The sequence below is a fragment of the Podarcis vaucheri genome (assembly GCF_965113315.1).
Source record: "Podarcis vaucheri genome assembly, chromosome: 5".
NCBI classification, from domain to species: domain Eukaryota; kingdom Metazoa; phylum Chordata; class Lepidosauria; order Squamata; family Lacertidae; genus Podarcis; species Podarcis vaucheri.
This window is the reverse complement of record NC_138763.1, coordinates 6,952,607-6,977,007: the sequence shown is the minus strand read 5'-3', so window position 1 is coordinate 6,977,007 and position 24,401 is coordinate 6,952,607. Positions and strand designations below refer to the sequence as shown.

Sequence of the window (24,401 nt, the reverse complement as noted above, 5' to 3'; positions counted from 1 at the left end):
GTTCATACAGGAACTGTGGAATTTTATGGTGGCCAAGAGAAACTGCTAGGATCTCCTTTAGGAACCAAGAAAAACATATCACATTCCTTTCTAAAATGGACAGAAGTAGTACACAAATAAATCTTCATACGCCAGCTCAGCACCATCACCCCTCATCACATACCCTTTGAACGTGCAAAAACCTCCACGAGCTGATGGGCCTCCTCTGCTACTTGGTGCTCCATGCCTTTCTTCCCCAACCCCAACTTCCGCATAGTAACTACACCAAACTGTCTCTGTTGCCTCCAGGTGTGACCATTTGAAAATGCAATACCTATGGAAAATCAATGAGAAATTATTACTTGCAGAAATCAATGTAAAAAGTTGCCATCTCAGAACAATGTTTACTGAAGTTCATATCCTTGCATGTAAGAGCTACTTAGTCTCTCTAAAGCAAAGAATTACAAGATGATGCAGAAAGGATTCTGGGTACAAATTGGAGGGAATTTACAGGGGAAATCTATCAAGCTTCTGGTAATGCTATTGGGGAAAGAATGGAAGTGGTAGAAATGGAAGTACTTTTCTTTTTCTCTTGCTAAATTTCCCTACAGGAAATGCCATCGCAAGATATACAACTGGGTGTAAAATAATGAATACACAAATAAATAACTATGGATTATTTTAACATAAAAGACTACAGAGGAGAGTTTCCTTTTAAAATAAAAATGATGGATTTATTGTTTTTAAACATGGAAGAATGGTTGGAATTTTTTGGGGGGGGGGGAGATAAGGTCATCATACAGGATTGGAAGAGTACTATTCGATCCACTTCCATCTGTATCTTGAAGTCTGTGGTTTCAACTATGGGTGCTACCACCAGCTGTAACTGTTCTGGTTTCAGAATATGTCTCAGCCCAGTGTCTGACTCCCCCTCCAGATACTCCAGCTTCCGGGACAGGACATCCGCCCTCTGGTTCTGGTGCTTCGGCATGTATCAGATTCGGAAGTCGAAAAGAGCAAAAAAACTGTGCCAATCTAATTTGCCTCTGATTCAGATGCCTCACCATTAACCAGTGTTCTAAGTTCTTGTGGTCCGTGTACCTCCACTTGGTGTTGTGCTCCTTTGAGGGAATGTCTCCACACCCCCAGCGCTTCTTTTATGGCGAGCAATTCTCTCTCCTAAATGGCGTAATTCCATTCTGAAGCGTTCAACTTTTGGGAGTGGAAGGCACACAGCCTCATATCTCTGTCACAGTCTTCTTGTAGCAACACAGCTCCTATGGCATTTTCTGACGCGCTCGTCTCCACCACCATTGGCCGATGTGGATCTGTGTGGTGCAGGTACTCCTCCGCTTCTTCTCAAATGCATCTTGAGCTTCTCAAACACATCTTGTGCCTCCTCTGTCCAGAACTATGGCTTCTTGCTCCTCAAGCAGTCTGTAAGGAAAGCCATGAGCCAAGAATAATTGGGCACGAACTTGTGGTAATAATTAGCAAAGCTTAAGAATCTCTGTGCGTCTTTCTTAGTCTTTGGCTTCTGTCAATCTAACACTGCCTGCACCTTGGCTAGGTCCATGTACACCCCTTCAGGAGAGACGTGATAACCCCAAATTCCACCCCCTTGACATGAAACTGGCACTTTTCCAATTTCGCATAGAGGTGGTGTGTCCTTAGTCTATGCAGCACCTCCGTCATGTGTCGCACGTGCTCTTCTGGGTTCTCAGAGTAGATCAGCACGTCATCTAGGTAACACAAAACTGTATTGTCCAATAAATCTGCCAATACATGATTGATGAACACCTGGAATGTGGCTGTGCCCGATTGTAGCCCCAAAGGCATAACTAAGTACTCAAAGCTTCCAAATCTGGTATTCCGAGCCATTTTCCACTTGTCCCCTTGTCTCACATGTATCAAATTGTATGCCCCCCTCAGGTCCAGCTTGGTAAAAAATTTCACCGACTGTAACCTCTCCAGCAGGTCACCAATATGTGGCAAGGGGTATTGACTAGGAATCATGAGGCTGTTGGTTTTTCTGTAGTCCACCATGAGACGTCTTTCTGGGGTGTCTTTCTTGTTCACAAAGAACACTGGTGACCCACCAGGTGCTCATGACAGCCTAATAAACTCACGTTCCAAGTTCTTCTTCAGAAACTCCCGCAAGTTAGGGGGGCCACTAGGGGGCGCATCGGAAGATGGCTGACAATAACATCTCTCCGACCCACATGAGGTAATTTGGAAATACTGAAACAGAATTATAACAAAAGGTTATATATTGGAGGAAATTCAATTATCATATACAAAGAGATTCCTTCGAGATTTCTTCGAAGGAGGGATGCCTACAAAAAATTAACTAACCAACTGAGGAAAAATGGGATCCTATATAGATGGGAATTTCCGGAAGGAATTTCATTCTATTTTAAGGAAAAAAGATTCAAACTGTCCAACCCTTCAGAATTAGAAAAATTTGCAAGAAGATATGAGAAAAAACTCAGAAAGATGGTGGGGGGGGAGGAGGAGGGTGAACGATCGGGGAGTGGGGACGGAGGCGGAGAGAGTGGAGAAGGAGAGAGGGAGACAAATTCAGGAGAAGAGAGGGAAGGAGAAGAGACAGACGATAAAAAGACACCGTGGTGGATATCACCAATTGAGGTGTTGACAACAAAAAAAGCAAACATGGAAGGGGAAAGAATAACATATGAGGATATTACTAGGAAAACAGCCCAAGGGATAAAGCTCAAACCATACGACCAAATTGAAAAGAGGTTAACAGGGTGGCTGCAATACCATCAGATTAGTGATCTATTAAAGGAAGACAAAAAAAGAAATGGGTTCGAAGATAAAAAATCGAAATTCCAAATCGAGTTAATAGACTGTAAAGATAAAACTTTATCAAGAATGTATAGCTTATTGCTAGAATGGTATACAAAAGATGAAGAAGTAAAGGAATCAATGATAAAATGGGCAATCGATATTGGGCATAACATTGAATTGGATGCGTGGAAAAGATTATGGAAGGAGGGTTCGAGATTCACAGGATGCATGGCGTTGAAGGAAAACTTGTTAAAAATGATGTATAGATGGCATTTGACGCCAGTAAAATTAGCTAAAATGTATAGGAAAAAAGAAAGAAAGTGTTGGAAATGTAAAAAGGCAGATGGGGATTATTTCCATATGTGGTGGACTTGCGATAAGGTAAAAAAATTTTGGGAAGCAATTTATAATGAACTCAAAAAAAATATTTAGATATACTTTTCCCAAAAGACCAGAGGCGTGTCTATTAGGCTTAATAGGAACAGAAATTAAAATAGAAGATCAAAATTTGTTCATGTATGCTACAGCTGCCGCGAGGACCCTTCTGGCCCAAAGATGGAAAGTACAAGATATACCAACTATACAGGAGTGGCAGGCGAAGTTGACAGAATATGCAGAACTTGCCAAACTGTCAGGGAGGATCCGGGACCAGGGAGATCAAAGATACCAAAATAACTGGAGTAAATTTATTGAATACTTAAAGAAGAATTGTAAAGAGGTCAAGACACTAGCAGGATTGACATAATACCTCCAATGTATAATAGTACTAACTTGAGAATGATGTGTGTGATGGAAAGAGGATAAATATACCAGTTGTGGGGGGGGAGGGGGGTTGTGACTTGGCAGAGTCAAAGGAAATGTATGGTGCTATTACAATTTGTTGGAAAAGAATATGTAAGGAAAACAATAAAAATTCATTTGCAAAAGGAAATTAGAAGTAATACCTAACATAAGTGAGTGGCAGGTTAAAATGATAAATTATGCTGAGCTTGATAGAATATCAGGAAGATTAAGGGACCAAGACGAACAGAAATTTCACGATAATTGGAAGAAATATTTAATGTATATGGAATCTAAATCTCAGGTGACACTGGCGGGGTTGAAATAACTCTAACAGCGGGAAAGGCCTATGTAAAAGAGTTAAAAAGTATGCGACTATATAATTTATTCGATACTTACCAAAGGAGTGGAGGGAAGTCCAAGGCTCAGTTGAGACTAACTCAGTTATATATTTTATTTATGATTTGTGAAGTGGATATAATTTGTATAAGGTATGTGGTGGATTTTTTGTTTATGTTTTTCCTGTATATATGTGCAAATATGAATAAAAATTTATGGAAGAAAAAAAAGAATACGCTCTGCTCCTTTACCTCGACTTATCTGTATTTTTTTATTTTTATTTTTTTACTTTCCTTTATTCTCAGCCGTTCTCAGAAGCATCTGGATTTGTGGCCATGGTATAGTCCATTCGGCCCACGTATGGTCAGTTAGCTGTGGCCTCACCCCAACCTGAACGGAGTGGTATCTACAAATATGGATAAGGCACAAAGACAAGTAGTCACTAAGGATGGTAGACTACCGAAAACATTTTTTTGAGATGACAGACAATTTGGACTTAGTTGAAATCTGGAGAACAAAGAATCCCTTGGGTAGAGAGGGAACCTTCTTCTCTGAAGCCAAAATGACATGGACAAGAATTGACCAAATATGGGTAACTAGAGGAATGACACCAAAGACAAGAAAAGTGGAAATTTGTCCAAAAACCTGCTCCGATCATAATGCCGTGAAGATGGAGATGAAACTAACACCAACTGGCATTTTCAGATGGAGGATGAATGACACCTTATTTAGAGACAAAGAAGTGACTAAGAAGGCCCAAAAAACCTTGAGAGACTATTTTGAGACAAACATGAACACTAATGTTGAAAAAAGAGTAATCTGGGATGCAAGCAAAGTGGTTATGAGAGGGTTCTTGATACAACAGAATGCAATAAAGAAGAGAATCCAAAATGAGAAGAAAGATAAAATTTTGGAGAAAATAAAGGAAAGTGAGAAGAAATTGAGAGCAAAACCAAAGTCGCAAGAGATCTTGAGAGAAATAAAGTTATATCAAGTACAATATATGAAAATGATGAATCAGAAATAGAATGGAAAATTAAACAAATGAGACAAAAGACATTTGAGTCGGCTAATAAATGTGGGAAATTGTTGGCCTGGCAAATAAAAAAAGACAAAAACTAATCACTATTATAAATCTAGAAGTGGAAGGAAAGAACATACAGAACCCTGGTGAGATTAGAAACTGTTTCCAGAGGTACTTTAAACAATTATATACACAAGGGCCACGGAAAGAAATTGATATAGATCGATTTTTGAAAATAAATGGATTACAAAAAATCTCTCAAGAAAACAAAGTAATGTTGAATTAGCTAAAATCTGCTGCTTAAAACCTGGGAACGGACTGCCCCTAGACAAGGAATGCCGCTCATTGGAAAGCCTAGCGGTAAGCAGAGGATTTCTGACAGCGAACTCTGCAGAAGAGATACAGTGTTTCTGGACTTCTCCTGCCTTTAAAGTAACTGTTCAGGTGCACTGAAACTGTTGTTTTTAAGTGAATTGGGGGACTTATAAAGACCATCTTTGTTCTTAAAAGTTGCAAGTTTTGGCTGTTACTGTGTCCCCCTAGAGGAGGCTGGATATTGTTACAATAACAACTGGGTTAGAGGAAAATTCCATTCCAAAACAAACTTTCAACTGTGGGAGCGACCTTGAATTCTTATGAGAGTGTTATGGCAGATGAAAAAGGAAAGATAGAGCTGGCGCAGGAAAAAACTACTAGGTCTGGCAGACACTATCGGATAGATACTGCGCAGCAGCGAAGGGCTTCAACATCTGGAGCATCTGGAACATCAGGGGCCACACTCCTACAGGTCAAACCAAAAGTTATGTCGTCCAAAGATGTTTTGGCACATGCACTTGGAAAAATTAATGAATCTTTGGAAAATTTAGCTAAGCAGGTAGCAGAGACAAATAAACAAGTAGCTGAAGCATCAGGTAAAATTGATCTGAATACTACAAGTATTAATAATTTGGGACAGAAGGTGAACACCAACACAGAGTCTATTGAAAAATTATTACAGGAATCTGCTTCGACCTGAAAGATAGCTGAAGAAGCAAAAGATATTGCAACTGCTATTCAAGAGAAGATACCACCAGTATATAAGAAATTGGAGAACCACGATTTGACATTGTCTATGATTGAATTGAAAGAGAGACAAAGAAATTTAAGAATCAGGGCTGTACCAGAACGGGAGAAATATAACCTGGCTGACTTTCTTACACAGGAATTTACAGACTTTTGGCAACAGGACTTGGGGAAGGAAGAATTTAAGATAGTGAAGGCATTTAGACTTGGAAGAGAACAAAGCAGGAACAAGGTGAGGGACTGTTTGATTACTTTTCGAACAAAAGAAGAGAGAGACAAAATTTTGAATTTGCACTATCATAAGACTTTGGAAATTTACGACTCAAGTGTGGTGATATTTAAGGACATTCCAAAACATCTTTTGGACTTAAGGTTTAACTACGGAGATCTAGTTGCCCTGTTGAAAAGAAATAGATTTTTTTTCAGGTGGGAATTTCCTCAAGGCCTCTCCTTTAAATACAAAGGAAGAAAGATAAAAATAAAATCAGTCAATGACAAAGACAGGTTCTTGAAAGATTACGAAGAAGACCTACAGAAAGAAGTGGAATCTGGAGAAGAGCCAAAAGGCATACTAGACATAGCAAATTTATCTTTGGGATTGCACGGCCCAGAGAAATAGACACCATCTACAGAATAAGAACAGACACTCGGTGCAATTGGAGGTAAAGTGAAGTAACCCCATCATGGCTCTGCAACTGTTAAGCTGGAATTGTAATGGTTTGAACTCCCTTCGAAAGAGAAAAAGTGTTTTTCATCTATTAAAAAAAGAACAATTGGACTTGATTTGTTTACAAGAAACACATATAACAAGGCTACACAGGAAACTACTGATTAATAAAAGATTGGGACAGGAGTTTATCTCATCTGACAAAGTTAAAAAAAGAGGAGTTGTGATATATGCAAAGGAGAGACTATTACCGAAATTAATCTTTAAAGATGAACAAGGCAGATTTTTGGCAATTGAAATTCAAGTACAAGGAGAGAAATTTTTGATTGTAGGAATTTATGCACCGAAAGAGGGGAAATCTGAATTCTTTAAAAAGTTGCATGAGACTTTACTGGACTATTTGGATTATAATTTGATTTTGATGGGGGACATGAATGGAGTAGTATCTACAAACATGGATAAGGCACAAAGACGGGTAGTTACCAAGGATGGTAGACTACCAAAAACATTTTTTGAGATGACAGACAATATGGACTTAGTGGACATTTGGAGAGTAAAGAACCCCTTGGGAAGAGAGGGAACCTTCTTTTCTGAAGCCAAGATGACATGGACTAGAATTGAATAAATATGGATAACTAGAGGAATGGCACCAAAGATAAAGAAAGTAGAAATCTGCCCAAAAATCTGCTCCGACCATAACGCTGTAAGGATGGAGATGATACAAATATCAACCGGATCCTTCAGATGGAGGGTGAATGACACCTTATTTAGAGATGAAGAAGTATACAAAAAGGCCCAAAAAACTTTGAGAGACTATTTTGAAATGAATATGAACACTAATGTAGAAAAAAGAGTAATTTGGGACGCAAGCAAAGCGGTCATGAGAGGGTTTTTGATACAACAGAATGCAATAAAGAAGAGAAGTCAGAATGAGAAGAAAAATAAAATTTTGGAGAAAATAAAAGAAAGTGAGAAGAAATTGAGAGCAAAACCAAAGTCTCAGGAGATTCTGAGAGAAATAAAATTATATCAAGTACAATACATGAAAATGATGAATCAGGAAATAGAATGGAAAATTAAACAAATGAGACAAAAAACATTTGAATCAGCTAATAAATGTGGGAAATTGTTGGCCTGGCAAATGAAAAAAAGACAAAAATTAAATACTATTACAAACTTAGAAGTGGAAGGAAAGAATATACACAACCCAATTGAGATTAGAAACTGTTTCCAGAGGTACTTTAAACAACTATACACGCAAGGGCCACAGAAAGAAATGGACATAGACCAATTCTTGAAGACAAATGGATTACAAAAAATCTCTCAAGAAAGTAAATTAATGCTGAACTATAAAATATCTGAACAGGAAGTGGAAGGTGCCATTCAAAACATGCAATTGGGCAAATCTCCAGGACCGGATGGGCTGACTTCTAGATATTATAGATCCTTGAAAGAGTGGTTATTGCAACCTTTGAAGGAAGTCTGCAATGAAATTTTGGAGGGGAAAAGGGCACCAGAGTCGTGGAAAGAGGCGTACATTACACTTATACCTAAAACAGAGACTGAAAAGACTCAGCTTAAAAACTACTGCCTTATATCGTTACTTAGAGAGCCAGTGTGGTGTAGTGGTTAAGAGCGGTAGTCACGTAATCTGGGAAACCGGGTTCGCGTCTCCGCTCCTCCACATGCAGCTGCTGGGTGACCTTGGGCCAGTCACACTTCTGTGAAGTCTCTCAGCCCCACTCACCTCACAGAGTGTTTGTTGTGGGGGAGGAAGGGAAAGGAGAATGTTAGCCGCTTTGAGACTCCTGAAGGGGAGTGAAAGGCGGGATATCAAATCCAAACTCTTCTTCTTCTTCTTCTTCTTCTACTTAATGTGGATTACAAAATCTTTGCAGACATTTTGGCCAAGAGATTGAAAAAAGTATTGATGGAAGAGATTCATAAAGACCAAGCGGGCTTTCTCCCGGGAAGACACTTGTCTGATAATTTGAAGAATATAATTGATATTTTGGAAAAACTAGAAGTGAATATAAACACTAAAGCAGTTCTGATATTTGTGGATGCGGAGAAAGCTTTTGACAATATCTCTTGGAGTTTCATGAAGAAGAACCTACAGGGGATGGGTATAGGCCAAGGTTTTGAAAATGGTATAGGTGCAATATACTCTGAACAAAAGGCTAAATTAATTGTAAAATAATGTGGTGACGGAAGAATTTAAGATAGAAAAAGGGACACGACAGGGGTGCCCAATCTCCCCACTGCTTTTTATATCGGTCCTGGAGGTTCTGCTGAATATGATTAGAAGGGACCGGTTGGTTAAAGGTATACAGGTCGGAGCCAAACAGTACAAACTGAGAGCATTTGCAGATGACTTAGTATTGACGTTACAGGAGCCAGAATCTAGTACGAAAAGGGTTTTAGAACTCATTCAAGAATTTGGTCAAGTGGCAGGATTTAAACTGAACAAGCTAAAAACTAAGGTTTTAGAGAAAAATTTAACACTGATTGAAAGAGAGAGGTTTCAGAATGAGACAGGCCCGACCGTGGTTAAGAAAGTGAAATACTTGGGTGTCAGAGCTGCTTCCAGATCCCAGCTCACAGAGGATCACGCTAGCCAGCGTTCACTTTATAAAAGTCTTTATTGAGTTACAGTTTCCATTTCCAAGCTGCAGCGTGCAGCTCTACGTCTTAGAAGCTAGACCGGCGAAGCTCCGTCTGAGTCCCCACCTCCTGTACACCAACTTAATACCCTAGCCTTGCTCCACCTCTTCCGCCTTTCCTTCCTTCTCTGGGTCCCTCTGCCCCCCGTGGTCTCTTCCTTCCTAGACTCTTCTGACGCTGACCCCCCGGACCCTTCTGTCTCCTTGCGGCGGGCTTTAGGACCTGGCTCCCTTTCCGGGCTGCTTACTGTGCCGCCTTCCTGTGCATTTGAACTTGGCGCGCGCGCCCAACCTTCCACTTTCCGCTTGACCGTTTCTTCGCTCCCTGATGGAGGTGTAGCCACTCCTGACTCATACCCTCCCCCCTGCGGCGAGCCGCCGGATCCCGATACCTGGCGCCCTTCCTCTCCACTGCGCTCTGTTGGGGACGCTGGCCCCGACTTCCAACTGCTGCTCTCTGACTCCCCTCTGGTCCCTTCTTCCTGGGGTGTCCCCCTAGGCTCCCCCCTTGCTCTGGCCACTGGCGCCCCTTTCTGTGAATCTTCCGATTCACTGGAAAGACTCGGAGATCTCGGGTCGTCGTCATCACTCATCTTTCCTTCGGACTCCTCCCCCTTGCTCTCTGTTTCCTCCCTTTCCCGCGCCTCTGCTCCTGAACCCCTGACATTGGGGATTAATATGACAGCCAAAAATGGGAACTTATTGAAAGATAATTATGAAAAATGTTGGATGGAAGTGAAAAAAGATTTAGAAATCTGGTCAAATTTGAAGCTTTCATTGTTGGGTCGTATTGCTGTGATAAAAATGAATGTACTGCCTAGAGTGTTGTTTTTGTTTCAAACACTGCAAATCTTGGATAAAATGGATTGTTTCAAGAAGTGGCAGAGAGATATCTCTAGATTTGTCTGGCAGGGCAAGAAGCCCAGAATAAAATTTAAGATATTAACTGATGCAAAGGAAAGAGGTGGATTTGCCCTGCCAGACTTTAAACTTTATTATGAATCAGCAGCTTTTTGCTGGTTGAAAGAATGGCTACTTCTTGAAAATACAGACATTTTGGATTTAGAAGGTTTTAACAACGTATTTGGATGGCATGCATATTTATGGTATGATAAGGTCAAAGCACATAAAGTATTCAAAAATCATATTGTCAGGAAAGCACTGTTTGATGTTTGGATAAGATACAAGGATTAATTGGAAAATAAAACCCCAAGGTGGCTGTCACCAATGGATGCAAAAGCTCTGAAAAGGCTCAATATGGAGGCCAAATGGCCGAAATATTGGGAAATTTTGGAACAAGAAGGAGACAAATTGAAATTGCAGAGTTTCGAGAAATTAAAAAACAAAGTGAGAGATTGGCTTCATTATTATTAGATAATGGAGGCATAAAATTTGGATAAGAAAATTGGCTTCCAGGTGGAAAGATCAAAACTAGAAACAGAACTGTTAGAACCCAAAACTAAGAATTTGTCAAGAATGTATAACTTGCTGTTGAAATGGAATACTCCGGATGAAACAGTGAAATCTGTTATGATTAAATGGGCACAAGATGTTGGACATAATATCATGTTTGCTGACTGGGAACAGTTATGGACCACAGGTATGAAGTTTACGGCATGTAATGCCCTAAGAGAGAATATTATGAAAATGATATACAGGTGGTACATGACCCCAGTCAAGCTTGCAAAAATCTATCATTTGCCTGATAATAAATGCTGGAAATGTAAAGAAACTGAAGGCACATTCTTTCACTTTGGTGGACGTGCCCAAGGATTAAGGCTTTCTGGGAGATGATTTATAATGAAATGAAAAAGGTATTTAAATATACCTTTCTGAAGAAACTAGAGGCCTTTCTCCTGGGCATTGTCGGCCAATTGGTGCCAAAGAAGGACAGAATTTTTTTTAATGTATGCTACAACAACAGCAAGAATACTCATTGCAAATTATTGGAAGACACAAGATCTACCCACTTTGGAAGAATGGCAGATGAAGGTGATCGACTATATGGAATTGGCAGAAATGACTGGCAGAATCTGAGACCAGGGAGAAGAGTCGGTGGAAGAAGATTGGAAGAAATTTAAAGACTATCTGCAGAAATATTGTAAAATTAATGAATGATAGAATGATGTTGGATAGTAATTAAGCGGTTTCCAGCTGTAATGCTCTAAGAGAATATGAAAAAAGGGTTATAAATGGGTTAAAATCTAATGGTAAGGATTTGCTGAACCAATAAATTGAAGTGGAATACAAAAAATGGAGGTACGAGGAGGTCCGGGAAACAAGCTAAAGGAAAATAAGTAATAGAAAATATGTGTGTTTTTAACTGTTTCTATTTTGTATTTTTTCTCTTTTCTTTTTCATTTTTACTGTAATATTTCAAAAAACCTTAATAAATATCTTATAAAAAAAAGAAAAACACATTAATGTTGAATTATAAAATAACTGAACAGGAGGTAGAAGGTGCCATTCAGAATATGCAATTTGGTAAATCTCCAGGACCGGATGGACTGACTTCTAGGTACTACAGATCTTTAAAAGAATGGTTAGTACAACATTTAAAGGAAGTCTGTAATGAAATATTGGATGGGAAAAGGGCACCAGAGTCGTGGAAGGAAGCGTATATCACACTTATACCGAAAACAGAGACTGAAAAGACGCAGCTCAAGAACTACCGCCGCATATCACTGCTTAATGTGGATTATAAAATCTTTGCAGATATTTTTGCTAAATAGAGATCAAGCAGGCTTTCTCCCGGGTAGACACTTGTCTGATAATATGAGAAACATAATCAATATTTTAGAAAAAATATAAGTGAATATTAATACCAAGGCAGTTCTGATATTTGTGGACACGGAGAAAGCTTTTGACAACATTTCTTGGAGTTTTATGAAGAAGAACCTACAGGTTCCCAATTGCTTTGGGAGTGCAATTTATTCAGAACAAAAGGCTAACTTAATTGTTAATAACATGGTGACGGAGGAATTTAAGATAGAAAAAGGGACATGACAAGGTTGCCCAATCTCCCCATTGCTTTTTATTTCGGTCCTGGAGGTCCTGCTGAATGTGATTAGAAGGACCAATTGGTTAAAGGTATACAAGTCAGAGCTAAACAGTACAAATTGAGAGCATTTGCAGATGACTTAGTATTGACATTACAGGAGCCAGAATCTAGTACTAAAAGAGTTTTGGAACTGATTCAAGAATTTGGTCAGGTTGCAAGATTTAAACTGAATAAGTTAAAAACAAAGATCTTAGAGAAAAATTTAACAGCGATTGAGAGAGAGAGGTTTCAGAATAAGACAGGTTTAACAGTGGTTAAGAAAGTGAAATACCTGGGGATTAACATGACAGCTAAAAATGGGAACCTATTTAAAAACAATTATGAAAAATGCTGGACTGAAGTGAAAAAAGATTTAGAAATTTGGTCAAATTTGAAGCTTTCACTGCTAGGCCGCATTGCTGCGATAAAAATGAATGTACTGCCTAGAATTTTGTTTTTGTTTCAAACACTGCAAATTTTGGATAAAATGGATTGTTTCAAGAAGTGGCAGAGAGATATCTCTAGATTTGTCTGGCAGGGCAAGAAGCCTAGAATAAAATTTAAAATACTAACGGACGCAAAGGAAAGAGGTGGGTTTGCCCTGCCAGACCTTAAACTTTATTATGAATCAGCAGCTTTTTGCTGGCTGGAAGAATGGCTGCTTCTTGAAAACACAGACATTTTGTATTTAGAAGGTTTTAATAATGTATTTGGATGGCATGCATATTTGTGGTATGATAAGGTCAAAGCACATAAAGCATTCAAAAATCATATTGTCAGGAAAGCATTGTTTAATGTCTGGATAAGATATAAGGACCTACTTGAAAATAAAACCCCAAGGTGGCTGTCACTGATGGAAGCGAAGGCTCAGAAAAAGCTCAATATGGAGGCCAAATGGCCGAAATATTGGGAAATTTTGGAACAAGAGGGAGACAAATTGAAATTGCAGAGTTTTGAAAAACTAAAAGATAAAGTGTGAGATTGGTTTCATTATTATCAGATAATGGAGGCATATAATTTGGATAAGAAAATTGGCTTCCAGGTGGAAAAATCAAAATTGGAAACAGAACTGTTAGACCCCAAAACCAAGATTTTGTCAAAGATGTATAGCTTGCTGTTGAAATGGAATACTCTGGATGAAACGGTGAAATCTGCTATGATTAAATGGGCACAAGATGTTGGACATAACATAATGATGGCTGACTGGGAACAGTTATGGACCACAGGTATGAAGTTTACAGCATGTAATGCCTTAAGAGAGAATATTATGAAAATGATTTACAGGTGGTACATGACACCAGTCAAGCTTGCAAAAATCTATCACTTGCCCGATAATAAATGTTGGAAATGTAAAGAAACTGAAGGTACATTCTTTCACCTTTGGTGGACGTGCCCAAGGATTAAGGCTTTCTGGGAGATGATTTATAATGAAATGAAAAAGGTATTTAAATATACCTTTCTGAAGAAACTAGAGGCCTTTCTCCTGGGCATGGTTGGCCAATTGGTGTTAAAGAAGGATAGAACTTTCATTATGTATGCTACAACAGCAGCAAGAATACTTATTGCAAAGTATTGGAAGACACAAGATTTACCCACTCTGGAAGAATGGCAGATGAAGGTGATGGACTATATGGAACTGGCGGAAATGACTGGCAGAATCCGAGACCAGGGAGAAGAGTTGGTGGAAGAAGATTGGAAGAAATTTAAAAACTATTTACAAAAACACTGTAAAATTAAAGAATGTTAGAATGATGTTGGATTGAAGTTAAGTGGTTTTTAGCAGCAATGTTATAAAGGAATATGTAAAAATGGATTGTTAACAGATGATAATCTAAAGTTATAATATACTAAGATAAAAGATTAAGATAAAATCAAAGAGGGAAAGGAATTGCTGAACTAACTAATTGTTCTGGAATACAAAAAAGGGAGGTGTGAGGAGGTCAGGGAAACAAGCAAATGAATGATAAGGTATGGAAAGATTGATTTGTTTTTAACTGTTTTTACTTTGTATTTTCGTTTTCATTTTTTTCTTTTCTTTTACTTTTTTTCTCTTATTTTTGTAATATGCTGAAACTTTAATAAATATCTTATAAAAAAAAGAAAGTCCTGTTGCTCCGCCATGACCTCCCTGCCAATTTAGATACAGTGACAGAACTGGAGGCCCCTTGACAGTCTTTGGGTCCAGTGTTGGATCATTTCGATTGCATACTCCCTGCTGATGTGGATAGATTCCTCTGAGCTGGTAGGCCCACCACTTGTCTCCTTGATCCATGCCCGTCTTGGCTGATTAGGATGTGCCCAGATGTTGCATGGATCCCCCTGGTTGAAATTATCAATTTGTCCCTTGGCATGGGGACATTCCCAGGGCAGCTGAAGGAAGCAGTGGTGTGTCTGCTCTTAAAGAAAATTTCACTAGATCCTTTAGATTTATCCAATTACTGCCCAGTTTCAAATCTTCCATATCTGAGTAAGGTAATTGAGAGAGCGGTTGCTGAACAGCTTGGTAGGTTTCTGGAGGAAACATCAGCTTTAGATCTATTTCAGTCCGGGATCCGTCCTGGTTTCGGGACCGAGATGGCTCTGGTCGCCCTAACAGATTATCTCCGTAGACAACTGGATTGAGGCGGGTCGGGACTGCTGATTCTCTTAGATTTGTCAGCAGCTTTCAACATGGTTGATCATGATCTTCTGGACCACCGCCTCACCCACGTGGGGATACAGAGCATAGCCCGTAAATGGCTGGTCAGGGACAGAGGGTGGCGCCAGGGAGGGAGATGTTCTCACGCCAATCCTTGGTGTGTGGAGTGCCACAGGGCGCAATCCTCTCCCCAATGCTTTTTAACATCTTTATGCGGCCTCTTGCCCAGATTGTCCGGAGCTTTGGGCTGGGTAGTCACCAATATGCTGATGACACTCAGCACTATCTGCTGATGGATGGCCACACTGACTTGGCCCCGGACACACTGGCCCCTGGACCTTCATACCTACGGAACCACCTCTCCCGGTATGCCCCACGGAGAACCTTAAGGTCCATAAATAGCAACACCCTAGTGGTCCTGGGCCCTAAGGAAGTCAGATTAGCCTCAACCAGAGCCAGGGCCTTTTCAACACTGGCTCCGGCCTGGTGGAACGCTCTGTCTCATGAGACCAGGGCCCTGCAGGATCTGATTTCTTTTTGCAGGGCCTGTAAGACAGAGTTGTTCTGCCTGGCTTTTGGCTTGGAATTAAGTCGATTCCCTCCCCCTCTTACTTTCCCCTTTTTCCTTCTGTGATGGAACTCCTACTTGGGGACTTCCCTGGCTTTTTTCTGGCCAACATAGGACTAGTCTGGATTTCCCCCCCAACCAGACTTGACATTTTCATCCCCAAAAAGTTTTTGAATTTCTGCTGAAATGAGGCTGCATTTTAATGTTGTATTTTAATCTTGTTTTTTAAGTTGTATTTCAATCAATTATTTTATATATGGTGTTGGCTGGGGAGGGTGGGGTATAAATAAAATTTATTATTATTATTATTATTATTATTATTATTATTATTATGCGGCTCATGCCCACCATTAGAATGGCAATTGTCATGAACTTAGAGGGAGCCTGGTGGTCCCCTCAAATATTTTAGGGGGGGCACCGAAAGGACCTCAGCCCCTAGTTGTTCACTCCTAGGTAACCCATTTCCTCTTGAGTGCAACAATAATAGAGAACCTTTGCCCTGGACAGCCCTTTAAACGTTTTCTCTTGGGAAAATACCAGGAGAAACTCTTATTCTTCACTACTTACCCTTTCCTTTTGCCATAGCCCTAAGGAAAGGAGTCTCTGGTCGCTCGTCTAATTCTTCAGAGTGGTCAGTGAGCGCTTCTTTCACTGCTTGGAATCCAGACAGTACTACAACGGGTAGATGTATTGTCCATAGGGTGAAAATATTTCCATGTTGCTTTGCCAGCTACCATTAGGGTCAAAAGAGAGGAGAGGAATGATGTGTTTAAAAACTGCAGTTGGATATTTCAACTTAATACAAGAGCTTCAGTCTCCCTCCCTTCTGTAGCTTCTTCCGTATGTCCAGAGCTCAAGTTATGGCTGCTCCCTGCTGCTTCTCCCTTCCCTCTGCATACCACTCTTATATGTTTGCTCTCTATGTCTGCATTCTCATTCCCTGTCAGTGAAGCAACATCGCTGACACCAGGCTTAAGAAATTGAATAGCACCTGCAGGTTAATTACATGTTGAGAGGCTGCCATGAATGAATGCTGAGGACCTACGTGGTCAGTCTTTTTAAAAATATAATATTTTATTCTTTTTTCCATTTAGAAAGTTATAATTGTTGCACAACAATTATATTCCAATTCAACAAAACAAGTGACTTCCCACTCACCCAACATCAATGTTTATAACTTGAATTACATACAATTGCATTTTAAAGTTCCATCGTATCTAATTTCATCCTCTCCAACATGTTTCTTAATATATTCTGCTGTTTTCTTACACTTCAAACCATGCTGTGGTCTTTACATATGGGAAATAACTTTTTATATAGGCTGCAAATGTTTTCCAATCTTCTTTACAAGATTCTAAATCAGTATATTTTATCAATTTTTGCCATCTCTGCATATTCCAACATTTTCGTAAACCATTCTTTCTTTGAGGGTGTTCTTTCCTCCTTCCTCAGTTTAACAGTATACATTAAATATTTTTGATCAGTAGTTTTTAATGCATATTTTCAATTTTTATATGATTTTGTGCTTTTCAGTATTAATAATAATATTCTTTGTATTATCCCTATTATTTGTATATCTTAATGTTTCTTACAAAGGAGGCTTATGGCATTTACCATTTGATGCTATTGTTTAAGCTGAAATATCACAATTGTTGAGGGAAATAGATAAAGCAATTGCTGAAATCAGACTGAATTATAACTAAGATGTAAGTACCTTAATGAAAGTATCTTCATGAATCTTCAATCCAAAGTTCCACAAGGTTACAATGAGAGGAACCTTAGGAGGGCCGGGAGGGTAATGTCTGTTTGACCAGAGCAGTTTCTTGGAGTTCAGAATCAGAAGAACCACCAGCAGAGCAATCAAAAGTGCCCATATTTCCATCCTTCTCTTGCTGTCTCTTTCTCCTTAATTCTTTCTAGGTTGCCTGGTCAGGTTCAACTCTCTTTCTCTAAGGGCTTTTTGCTTTCCTCAGAGACATCAGCAGTACTCTCTGCTTATATATGCTCAGTTATTAAAAACAAATAAGCAACAAGGGGTGTGATACCATGTGGTAATAGCCTTGGAATGTGATTGCAAGTCATGTAATACAACTGAACACTATAATCATTCTTATATGGGTCACACAATTGAGAGGGTGTTTGATGAATTGTAATTAGAATCCAAGCTATCTTAAGACCGATTTTGTGACACAAATATTTGAGAAAGTATTTTGTACCAAATATTCATAAAATAAAAAATGAATAGGGGGCCGCCAGGGGCGCATTGGAAGATGGCCGACAATACCATCTCTCCAGCTCACACGGGACAATTAAGAGGCTGATATGGGAGTATGCAGCGTCCCTTGTTTACCCCAGGGAATGCAGAACAAAGGAGAGCACTAGATATTCTGAACCTACCGTTTGGACTCAATCCACCACCATCAGAGGAAGAGCAACAACTGGGAGCAGTTGGAGGAACAACGGAAAAGTAACAAGATGGCCCTGCAATTCCTTAGTTGGAATTGTAATGGGCTCAACAAGCCTTTGAAGAGACGTCAAGTGTTTCATATTTTGAAAAGAGAACAATTGGATTTGATATGCTTACAAGAAACCCATGTAACCAGAGCACACAGGAAACTACTTATAAATAAAAGACTAGGACAAGAATTTATTTCATCGGACAAAGTTAAGAAAAGAGGAGTTGTGATTTATGTAAAAGAGAAATGGGTTCCAAAAATGATGTTTAAAGATGAACAAGGAAGATACCTGGCAGTTGAAATACAAGCACAAGGAGAAAAAAATTTAATAGTTGGAGTCTATGCACCAAATGAAGGCAAGGCGGAATTCTTTAAGAAGCTTCATGAAACTTTGATGGACTATCTGGATTACAATGTGATAATTATGGGAGACATGAATGGTGTGGTTTCTACAAATATGGACAAGGCACAAAGACTGACAATCTCAAAGGAAGGGAGACTTCCGAAGACCTTCTTTGAAATGACCCAAAACATGGACCTAATAGATATATGGAGAACGAGGAACCCTCTTGAGAGAGAAGGAACATTCTTTTCTCAAGCAATGATGACCTGGACCAGAATTGATCAAATCTGGATCACTAGTGGGATGGCTCCAAAGATTAAGAAGGTAGAATTCTGCCCAAAAACTTGCTCCGACCACAACGCCGTAAAGATGGAAATGAAACTTACAACAACTGGTCAATTTAGATGGAGGATGAATGACACCCTGTTTAGAGACAAGGAGATCCACATGAAGGCCCAAAAAACTCTAAAGGACTATTTTGAAATAAATCTAAAGGCCAATGTGGAAAAAAGAGTGATCTGGGACGCAAGTAAAGCTGTGATGCGAGGTTTTCTGATTCAACAAAATTCAATAAAAAAGAGAAAGCAGAATGAGAAGAAGGAAAAGATTTTGGAAAAGATAAAAGAAGGAGAGAAAAAATTAAGATCAAAACCAAAGTCCCAGGAGATTTTGAGAGAGATTAAGTTATACCAGACACAATATATGGAATTGATGAATCAAGAGATTGAGTGGAAGCTAAAGCAAATGAAACAAAAGACATTTGAATCGGCAGATAAATGTGGTAAACTTCTGGCATGGCAATTGAAGAAAAGGCAGAAATTAAATACAGTTACAAGTCTAGAAGTGGATGGAAAGAATATATCTAAACCCAATGAGATTAGAAACTGTTTTCTGAGCTATTTTAAAAAACTTTACTCTCAAGGGCCACAAAATGAAGAGGACATAGATAAATTCCTTAATAAATATGGATTACAAAAAAATCTCTCATCAAAGCAAGGTGGATTTAAACCAGAGAATAACAGAACAAGAGATAGAGGGTGCCATTCAGGACATGCAATTGGGCAAATCTCCAGGACCAGATGGACTGACTTCCAGATAATACAAAGCTTTGAAGGAGTGGTTGGTTCAACCGTTAAAGGAAGTCTGCAACGAGATCTTAGAGGGAAAAAAGGCACCAGAATCGTGGAAAGAAGCGTACATTTCACTCATACCAAAGACAGAGACTGAAAAGACTCAACTTAAGAACTACCGCCCAATATCATTACTTAATGTGGATTACAAAATTTTTGCAGACATTTTGGCGAAAAGATTTAAAAGAGTGTTGATGGAGAAGATTCATAGGGACCAAGCAGGCTTTCTCCCAAAGAGGCATTTATCAGACAATGTAAGGAATATAATAGACATTTTGGAACGGCTAGAGGTGAACATAAACACCAAAGCAGTGTTGATTTTTGTGGACGCAGAGAAAGCCTTTGACAATATTTCTTGGAGCTTTATGAAAAAGAATCTTCATGGGATGGGGGTAGGCCAAGGATTTGAGAATGGTATGGGTGCGATATATTCTGAACAAAAAGCTAAGCTGATTGTAAATAATGTGATAACTGAGGAACTTAAGATAGAAAAAGGAACACGACAGGGGTGCCCAATTTCCCCATTGCTTTTTATTTCTGTCCTGGAGGTGTTGCTGAATATGATTAGAAATGACCAGCAGGTTAAAGGTGTACAGGTCGGGGTTAAACATTACAAGTTAAAGGCTTTTGCAGATGACCTAGTACTGACTTTACAAGAGCCAGACACTAGTACGAAAAGGGTGTTGGAGATAATCCAACAATTTGGCCAGGTAGCCGGATTCAAACTGAACAAACAAAAAACTAAAGTATTAGAAAAAAATTTAACAGTCATGGAGAAGGAGAAATTTCAAGAAGAGACAGGTTTGACAGTGGTTAAGAAGGTGAAATACCTAGGGGTTTATCTGACATCTAAAAATTTGAACTTGTATAAGGACAACTATGAAAAATGTTGGTCAGAAATCAAAAAAGATCTAGAAATATGGTCAAATTTGAAATTGTCAATGTTAGGCCGAATTGCAGTTATTAAGATGAATGTATTGCCTAGAATGTTATTTTTGTTTCAAACTTTGCAGATTCTCGACAAGATGGACTGTTTCAAGAGGTGGCAGAAAGACATTGCGAAATTTGTCTGGCAGGGCAAAAAGCCCAGAATAAAATTTAAAGTACTTACAGATGCAAAAGAAAGAGGGGGATTTGCCCTGCCGGACTTAAAATTGTACTATGAAGCAGCAGCGTTTTGCTGGCTGAAAGAGTGGATGCTCCTCGAGAACACAGATATCTTGGATTTAGAAGGTTTCAATAATACATTTGGTTGGCATGCATATTTATGGTATGATAAAATCAATACGCGGGTGGCGCTGTGGGCTAAAGCCTCAGCGCCTAGGGCTTGCCGATCGAAAGGTCGGCGGTTCGAATCCCCGCGGCGGGGTGCGCTCCCGCTGCTCGGTCCCAGCGCCTGCCAACCTAGCAGTTTGAAAGCACCCCCGGGGGCAAGTAGATAAATAGGTACCGCTTACCAGCGGGAAGGTAAACGGCGTTCCGTGTGCGGCTCTGGCTCGCCAGAGCAGCGTTGTCACGCTGGCCACGTGACCCGGAAGTGTCTGCGGACAGCGCTGGCCCCCGGCCAATAGATGTGAGATGGGCACACAAACCCCAGAGTCTGTCAAGACTGGCCCGTTCGGGCAGGGGTACCTTTACCTTTACCTTTAAAATCAAAGTACATAGGGCCTTTAAAAATCACATTGTCAGAAAAGCGTTGTTTAATGTATGGATAAGATATAAAGACTTGTTGGAAAATAAAACCCCTAGATGGCTGTCACCTTTGGAGGCCAAGGCAGTGAAGAAACTCAATATGGAGGCCGGATGGCCAAAGTATTGGGAAATTTTGGAACAAGATGGAGATAAATTGAAATTACAGAGTCATGAGAAATTGAAACCAAAAGTACAAGATTGGCTCCATTATTATCAAATAATGGAGGTTTATAAACAAGATAGGAAAATTGGCTTCCAGGTGGAAAAATGAAAACTAGAGACTGAATTGTTAGAACCCAATACCAAGAATTTGTCAAGAATGTATAATTTGCTGCTGAAATGGAATACACAAGATGAAACAGTTAAATCGGCTATGATTAAGTGGGCACAGGACATTGGCCATAACATTATGTTTGCTGACTGGGAATGGTTGTGGAACACCGGTATAAAATTCACGGCATGTAATGCCTTAAAGGAAAATATTATGAAAATGATCTACAGGTGGTACATGACCCCAGTCAAGCTAGCAAAAATCTATCATTTGCCTGATAATAAGTGTTGAAAGTGTAAAGAAACTGAAGGTACTTTCTATCACCTTTGGTGGACGTGCCCGAAGATTAAGGCTTTCTGGGAAATGATATATAATGAAATGAAAAAGGTACTTAAATGTACTTTCCCTAAGAAACCAGAGGCCTTTCTCTTGGGCATAGTCGGCCAATTGGTGTCAAAGAAAGACAGAACTTTCTTTATGTATGCTACGACAGCAGCAAGAATACTTATCACAAAGTATTGGAAGACACAAGATCTACCCACCCTGGAAGAATGGCAGATGAAAGTGATGGACTACATGACATTGGCGGAGATGACTGGCAGAATCCGTGATCAGGGGAAGCTGACGGCGGAAGAAGAATGGAAGAAGTTTAAAATTTACCTTAAGGACTACTATAAACTGGATGAATGTTAGAATGTCGAGGTTTTGAGAAAGAAAGGGTTACAGCGATATAAGATTAGAATGAAGGAAAGATTAAGAGGACATAGGTTTGACAGAACTATTTAGAAGTTGCTGAAAAACTTTGGACACTGGGATACAGAAAGGGGAGGTATGGGGGAGTCCGAGAAACAAGGTTTATGAAAAAAAGGGTACGAAACTATATATGTTTGTATGTCTCTTTATATGTTTGTATTGTTTTAAAAATTTTGTAAAACCAATAAAAATTTATATATATAAAAAAAGGGAATGGGGAAACACTGCCTTGCCTGCTGTTGCCATAAATCACCCCCGAGTTCATAAGACGGGGGTGAAGGCACTAGGCACATAGCCCCTGCATGGATTGGCTCTCCCGGACGCTGTCTCTGATTGCGCGAACTGGTTGCAGGAGTTTGATATAAACAATTAGGAGAAGCAAATGCACATATTTCAAGTGAAGAACGGGAGTTAAGACTGCTAATTGAAGTGACCTCTGTGAAGTAGAGCAACGGGTTGGATTTAACAGGAATATATCAGGAAGAAAACATTAAAGGGTCCGTTTGTCAGAATGGGACTGGATGGGGGGGACTTTCCTTTTGCTCTTTTATGTGATTACCTAATAACCCCTCCCCAAGAAAGAACAGTTGCATAATTGACATTAGCGGGATGAGTAAAAACTGTGTGAAAATGAATTAATAACCAAAGGCTTGGCTCATGGAGATCTAGAAGAGTGGGGGCTTTTGGAGTGACGCAGCAATAAAAAGAGAGTCGCCATGTTGGCAGGTTATGTCGAAAGACTGATGGCTGAGGAGGAAGTTAAGGATTTGTTATTATACTGGATTCCTGGCAGAACCTCCTCAGAAGTTTGAGAAAGGGAGTGACAGACCTGCGAAGATTAACGACGGTAAGAGTGTTTTTTTATGGAGGTGATGAAAAGAGGCAGCCGTCTGAGTATGACTCTTGGATGAATGGAAAAACTCACACAGGATTATAAAATATTTGTTTCAACTCGCTTGCGGAGACTATCAGAGGTCACAAAGAGAAAGGAAAAATATATGAAAACAACAAAAAGAGATGTGGAAAACAAGAAGAAAGGATTGGATAGAATTGTGAACATCATTTGGACAGAATTGTGGACATTAAAGCAGTAGCAACAAGATGATTGGATCCCTTTCGGAACTTGAAATATGGGTACCCCCAACAAAAATTTAAAATTTGGCTTTGTAATTTGGAATTAATGTGATGTGATTTGATTGGTCTGTTAATAAAAATTATTTTCAAAAAAAATAAAAATAAAAAATGAATATGAGAAAAGCCCCGCTGGATCACACCGAAACCCTCTCTTGCGCAAAAAGAGGGATTACCTCTTTTCTCCCTTGAAGAGTGCATAGAGCTGGAGGAGGAATTTGAAAGAGTGATAGTCTTTCCTGCTTCCTCTTTATGATCTATATGTACTGGATCCAACTTTTACCCAGACTCTTAGGAAAAGCCAAGTGTGCATGTGTACATTCTCTCTCTCTCCCTCCCTCCCTCCCCCCTCTCTCAGGGGGCTCATCTGGGAGAGTGAGGACTCACGCAAATGTATGGTGCCTGCTTGTAAGTGAAAGAATAACATTCCTGAATAATTTAATTCCTTATAAAAATTCATGATTTACACCAAGATTCTGAATATTCTTTATTTGTCAAGGCTTCTGTCTCAAAATAGAAGAAAATGTTTGCTGATATTGAAGGAATGGGCTTCTGTGCAGTCAGTTTGAAGCGGGACCTAAAATCCACTTTTTTCCTTTTCCAAGGGAGCATTTCTAATATGATTTAACTTGAGCTCTTGAGCCAAAACCCAGCTGTATAAACTAGTGCCCAAAGCTCTCTCCCTTATCAGTCCATGAAGGCTGGTAATGACGGATGGCCTTTTTTTTTTTTAAATAAACTTTTATTTCCAATATTCACTCTTTTAAAATCACAATAAGAAAGTAAAAAAAAGACATCGCAAAATAAACAGATGTAGACAATAAAATATCAAGACGTAAATACATTTCTCCAAAAGTATTAATTATCATAACATCATTCTGACTTCCCTCCACCACGATTTAAGCTATATTCCATTGATACCCTTCTTGCAGTTCCTTCTTTCTACCTTTATCTTTACTTCGCAGATTCTATAATTCACCTACTGTTATTTTAATGTTACCTAAGTTTTTCTCCATATATGATATAAATTTATTCCAATCATTAATAAAGATTT

The 24,401-nt window shown here is 39.4% G+C and overlaps 1 protein-coding gene across 1 annotated transcript in view; it reads right to left on the bottom strand.

Annotated features, from left to right (window-relative positions):
* Positions 1-17,550, bottom strand: part of LOC309533179 (cytochrome P450 2J2-like) — a 31,769-nt gene extending 14,219 nt beyond the window's left edge. The window contains exons 1-3 of the mRNA XM_082224392.1: positions 17,286-17,550; positions 16,139-16,301; positions 164-313 (exon numbers count right to left, since the gene is read on the bottom strand). Of these exons, the coding sequence (XP_082080518.1) occupies positions 164-313; positions 16,139-16,301; positions 17,286-17,453 (481 nt within the window). The 5' untranslated portion in view covers positions 17,454-17,550. The remainder of the gene's footprint in view (positions 1-163; positions 314-16,138; positions 16,302-17,285) is intronic.
* Positions 17,551-24,401: the final 6,851 nt, after the last annotated feature.